Source organism: Haliotis asinina, chromosome 5, assembly GCF_037392515.1.
Source record: "Haliotis asinina isolate JCU_RB_2024 chromosome 5, JCU_Hal_asi_v2, whole genome shotgun sequence".
In the NCBI taxonomy this organism is placed as follows: Eukaryota; Metazoa; Mollusca; class Gastropoda; order Lepetellida; family Haliotidae; genus Haliotis; species Haliotis asinina.
Genome location: NC_090284.1, coordinates 309,841 through 315,957, shown reverse-complemented (window position 1 = coordinate 315,957; position 6,117 = coordinate 309,841). Strand labels below are relative to the sequence as shown.

The window sequence follows — 6,117 nt, the reverse complement described above, 5'->3', positions numbered from 1 at the left end:
TCTGAGCAGAAAAATGTGCCCGTAGAGGCGCATAAATCTGCAGACAAGATTATGTCGAAAGACCACATGGATGGTCTGGACATGTCCCGTTAACCCCAACCATCGGGGTCGGGCAACAAGCGAGGTTCAGGAGTGGAGAGACATCCAAAACAGCACAAACGTGCACGAATTTACGCACGTGTGGCTTCCGCCTCTGACTTTGAGTCAGATTCTGACTCAGACTCTATTATCTCGAGTAATGATTGCTTGGACGAAGCTTACATTGAGCCTGCTTCCAGTCAGAAGGGGGATAAAGGGATCGTTCCATCTAAACATGTGGCTAGTGACCATGTTGATGATTACGTCCCGTTCTCATTGGCCGATGCACAAGACCCATCAGAATGGAGTCTCCGGCATCATCTCTCTTGAAAGACTCAGAAAAATTTCACTGTTTTCTGCCAGGACTCCAAACTGGAGCAGAATATTCTTGACGCAAAGGGAAAGTCTTTTTAGAAGAAATATGATCAATCGCTTCAGTTTATTCAGAAGCAAATTCTGAATTCCATGGGACCACTATGTCACTTGTGGCATAATCGTGACAAGATCCGCAGGGGTGAATCTCCTGCTGATTTAGATATTTTTGAACTGTTGGAATTGGTAGAGAAAACTATCTGTCTCATCTGTCAGGCCAATGTCTCTATGAATTACAATAGAAGACTTAACATTGTGGCCAAACTGTCTAAGGATGTCAAGAAGGCTAAACGCCTTATTCTCAAGCATGACACAGTTTTGTCAGAGACTAAGTGCAGACTCTTTGGGGATGCCTTTTATGACATCATGCTGAAAGAGGTCAAACGTAAGACCAAAGCCAAGCTGATATTTGATGCTGATATTTGATGCAGACCTAAGAGGGGATGTCAATAAGTTTTGAGCCTTGCATAGAAAAATACAAAATATTGGTATGAACCACATTTATTTTTCAACATAGTCCCCTTGTGAGTCAAGACACTTGTTCCATCTTTTCTGCCAGGCGCTGATGCCATCTCTGTAGAAGGCGCCATTTTGGTCCTCAAACCAAGCCTCAGTAGCAGCATTAAGCTCATTATCATCCTGAAATCTATGACCACGCAAGTGTTTCTTGAGATTTGGGAACAGTTGGTAATCACTTGGTGCCAGGTCTGGAGAGTAGGGGGGATGTGACAAGTATAAGTAAGTAATCTGTGTGGATGACGCCTTTGCTATCCCAGAAGACTGTCGCCATTACCTTCTGCACTGATCTGGAAGCTTTGAACTCTTTGGTCCTGAGAGAAGTGACATGTTTACATTCCATGGATTCTTGTTTGCTCTCACGATCATCGTGGTGGATCCAGGTTTCATCACAGGTTATAAGTCTAAAGTGAAAATCTTCTGGATTCTTGTTGTATCTGGTTATCATGGAGTTACTTATGGTGACCCTTGTTTGCTTCATTTCATCTGTAAGCATTCTTGGCACCCATCTTGCGCACACTTTAGACATGACAAGATGTTCATGAAGAATTGTCTCGATGGATCCGTGTGAAATGCCTGTGGTCTCCTCTAAATCATGGAGTGTGATTTGACGATTTTCCAGCACAAGTCTATGCACTCTGTCAATGTTTTCCTGACTAGTGCTTGTTGTTGGGCGACCTGGACGGGGATCATCTTCAAGACTCTCTCTACCATGCTTAAATTCATTGACCCATTGTTTGATGGTAGCAGGTGAAGGGGAAGACTTCCCATAAACTGCTGAAAGCCTTTCTTCAATGTTCTTCGCCGAGTTTCCTTCAAGAACAAAAAACTTAATTACTGCTCTATACTCAATTTTATTCATTTTCACTGCCGTGAGGGGAGTCTCTTTCTGTCAATGTGAGCTGTTCAATAACTTCTGAGAGTAGGATACCAAAACTTATACAGTCGTGCCCCGTTTATCCAAACACTTGTGTTTTTATTGAAATTGTCCGGATAAGCGAATTTTCGGATATCTGAATCACAGGCCAAATGTATAAGAAACGTACAAAGAAACGAACATAGTAGGCATCAGACCCAATCTTTATTGATTACGGTACATATAAACAAATATCAGTGCATACAATGTCCCATACCTGTTCATGCAGTTATGCTCGCTTTGAGAAATCAGTCATAGCCTTTTGCACTGGCTGTATAGAAAAGCGAAAGGACTTTCGTTGGTCATTTCGTCACTGTCGACATTCACAAGATCATCGGCAGTAACAGTCACATTTGCAACTTGTGCACAGGATCGTAGTACATCGTGAAGCTCCGACAAGGCCATGTCTACTTGTGGGTCCTCATTTGATTGGATAATATCCACATGACAAAAGCAGTTAGCAATTGTCTTTTCGCTCACAGCTGTCCAGGCTTGCTTAATCATCCGGATTAATTAATTATAGTGACCAACAAATTGACACGCCTCAAAATTAACTCAGTGTCACCTTGCTACTCAGAGGTAATTAATCTTCTCACGCTTCAAAGACTGCCGACTTCTTTGTTACGGCATGCGAGGCCCTCGGTAATCGCGTGTGTAAACATACAGGTGCTCAGCCATCCAGATATACGAGACAAAAATGCACATAATTTAGTGTGTTGTCCGTGAAAATCCGGTTACGGAAACCGGATTTCCGCAAGTGTGAGTAATTTTACAACGTTGTGAATTCGTTTTAAGGAATTTTCGTTCGGAAGGTGAGTTTTCCAGATATCTGAGGTTCGGATAAATGGAGCACGACCGTATATCACATCAGCTACACCCCAAGGTTCAATGTCGTACCGTAGGCTGTGACACCTGGGTATGAAAAATGCTCAAGGCTCAAAACTTATTGACATCCCCTTGTACTTTCAGACATCATAGACACACTGATAGGCAGTCCTTTCAGGGAATGCCCTCAGGAGGAAGTATATCTTCTGGGGGCACATTCCACATCAAGCCCTCCTTCAACAGAGGTTTCCAAGGCAACTCTTCCAGAGGTAGAGGGAGAGCGAGAGACAGTCAACCCGCTCGGGATTGCAGATTCTCTCATACCAGGTGGGTCAAATGTCAGCAACGTTTGTTCCCTAGATGCTCCTCCTTCCTCCATGTTACATCTACACGTTATCCCGACCATTCAAAAGTCAAACCCAGATCTTTTGTTCCACAAGGAATCCCTTATAGGGGTTCGTCTGGAACATTTTCTAAAAAACTGGCAAAAGATTAGATCCTTGGATACTTCAAACAGTTACAGGTTTCAAGATTCCGCTGTTGTCAAAACCTACTCAGAACCGTGTGTTACAACCAAAACTAAAGCCTAAAGAGGTGGCCTTGAGCCAGGAGATCCAATCAATGATTTTGCAAACATGTGATAGAGGTTAGTCCCAAGTACGCTTCGATGGACCCGGATAAGTTTCTAAGTCCTATCTTCATGGTTCCCAAGAAAGATGGAGGGCAAAGGCCAATCATAAATCTAAAGGCTCTGAATGCTCACATTCCTTACATCCACTTCAAGTTGGAAGGACTACATTTGCTAAGGGACTTGATCCGCAAAGGGGACTGCCTGTGCAAGTTAAAGGATGCGTATTTCAGCGTCCCAATGGCACCCCACATGAAAAAGGTACTCCACTTCTCTTGGAAGGGTGTTCTGTATCAGTTCCGATACATGCCATTTGGACTTGCCCCAGCTCCAAGAGCATTTACAAAACTTCTTCGTCCAGTCGTAAGTTTGGCTCGGCAAGCGGGTATCCGCTTGATATAATACCTGGATGATACCCTGTGTGTCGCGGAATCGCCAGCAAAACTGGGTCAACATCGGGAAACCCTCTTGTTTCTTCTCCAGTCCCTAGGCTTTGTCATAAACTGGAAGAAATCAGTTCTGTCACCAACAGATAATATCCACATGACATCAATCATTTTCTTGGGGTTGCAGATAGACACAGTGAATCGTACCTTGATCTTACCAGAGGAGAAGGTAGAGAACATTGTAGCAACTTGTCGTTACATTGTGTTAAAGAAACAGGTAAGGATACGACAGTTGGCAAGTCTGATAGGAAAACTGTCAGCCTCAATAAGAGCAATCTTACCAGCTCAACTGCATTGTCGTTACCTGCAGATGCATTCCCGCAGGGAGCTTTTGCGTTCCCGGATTTACGACTCAATGATTACCCTGCCTTCAGATTGTCTGGAGGAACTGAGGTGATGGATAACCAACCTCACCAATTTCAACGGGAAGCCGATCACGGCAGCTCATCCAGACGTGATTCTCCAGACGGATGCATCAAAGAAAGGATGGGGAGCAATACACGGTCAGAGATCAACAGGAGGCCAGTGGTCAGAGATACAACAGAGAATGCACATCAGTGTTCTAGAACTGAAGGCAATTCATTTTGCAAGGGGATGAAAGATCAAACCATTATGGTGCAGGTCGACAATCAGACAACCATGGCTTATGTGAACCGATTTGGGGGGGGACAAAGTCAGTCAGTCTGCTTCAAGTCACAAAGAAGATATGGGGTCTGTTCCTAACAGCGGTCTATCTGCCAAGGATAGAGAACATTCATGCAAACAAGTAGTCTCGCCACTTCAACGACTCGAGCGACTGGATGCTCAATCCAGTCATCTTTGCTCAGTGCAGCCAGGTACTGGGCCCCTTCTCAATGGACCTTTTTGCATCGAGACTCACTTTCCAAATGAAACCTTTCTGCAGCTGGAGGCCAGACCCCCTTGCACTATCAACAGATGCGTTTCTAGTGAATTGGAATCAGGGGATTCCTTATGCTTTTCCCCCATTCTCACTGATAGGCATGTGTCTGTGGAAAATAAGGAAAGACAAAGCAGAGCTGGTCATCATAACTCCAGTGTGGCAAGGTCAGTCCTGGTATCTACTCCTATTGGAGATGGCAGTCACAGAGCCAATCCTCCTCCCACGGATGAGGGATCTGTTGTACTCCCCACAAAACCTGCCTCATCCACTGATAGAAAACAACACTCTGGTGTTAGTGGCGTGGAAGGTTTCCGGCGTAGCATCAAGACCAGAGGATTTTCAGAAGCGACTACTCAGCTGCTCTCCTGCCAATGGCGACCCGGCACACAAGGCGCTTACAATGCTTCCTGGAATAGGTGGAGTGGCTGGTGCAATCATCGGGGTTTTGATCCCTTTTCAGCCTCTGTGGAGTCCATCATAGACTTTTTCTCACTCACTTGTACCAAGAGAATAATCAGTACAGGACCATAAATACAGCTAGATCAGCTTTGTCCTCATTTCACCCCACTATCGAGGGCTATATTGTGGGTCAACACCAACAACAGGAAATTAATATCAGGGATTTTAATCAGATTCCTCCTCAACCCAAATACTCTGTGGCCTGGGATGTACATGTGGTTCTGCAACATCTGAAAAAATTGAAAGACAATACTCATTTGTCTGACAAAAAACTGTCTGAGAAATTGACAATGCTTCTGATGTTAACCTCTGCTAGTAGGTCCTCAGAGTTATCTTCTCTGGATATCAGACACATGGTAGACAGGGGCACTGAAGTAGAATTTACACTGATTACACCAACCAAGGTGACTAAGACAGGAGCAAAACCCCATTCTTTGAGTTTCAGTGCCTATGAGAAGGACCCTGCACTTTGTGTAGTTCAGTGTCTAAGAGTGTATTTAGAACGCACAGAACCTTGGAGAGAAGAAGGTAGGTCTGGTCTTCTCTTAAGCTATGTGAAACCACGTAGACCAGTGTCATGCCCAAGTATCGCAAGATGGGTAACAAACCTCAAACCTTATGAGTGAGGCAGGTATTGACACTTCACACTATAAAACTCATTCTGTCAGAGGAGCTGGTGCTTCAAAGGCATTTGCGAGAGGTGCTTCTGTCACAGACATTTTGAAGTTAGGCAACTAGACCAAGGTTTTGACGTTCAGAACTTTCTATCAGAGAAGTACAGCCAGAAGTGAAAACTGCATGTCAAAGATATTTGATACTAACATGCTTTGAGTGAGTGAGTGAGTTTAGTTTTACGCCGCACTCAGCAATATTACAGCTATATGGCGGCGGTCTGTAAATAATCGAGTCTGGACCAGACAATCCAGTGATCAATAACATGAGCATCGATCTGCGCAATTGGGAACCGATGACATGT

The 6,117-nt window shown here is 44.3% G+C and overlaps 1 protein-coding gene across 1 annotated transcript; it reads left to right on the top strand.

Moving 5' to 3' along the window:
* Window positions 1-678: 678 nt before the first annotated feature.
* Window positions 679-5,163, top strand: LOC137283256 (uncharacterized). The gene is made up of 6 exons (XM_067814681.1): window positions 679-835; window positions 2,852-3,034; window positions 3,352-3,698; window positions 3,909-3,998; window positions 4,106-4,454; window positions 4,781-5,163. Exons 1-6 carry the CDS (start codon window positions 679-681, stop codon window positions 5,161-5,163), a joined length of 1,509 nt encoding a protein of 502 aa, XP_067670782.1.
* The last annotated feature ends 954 nt before the right edge of the window (window positions 5,164-6,117 follow it).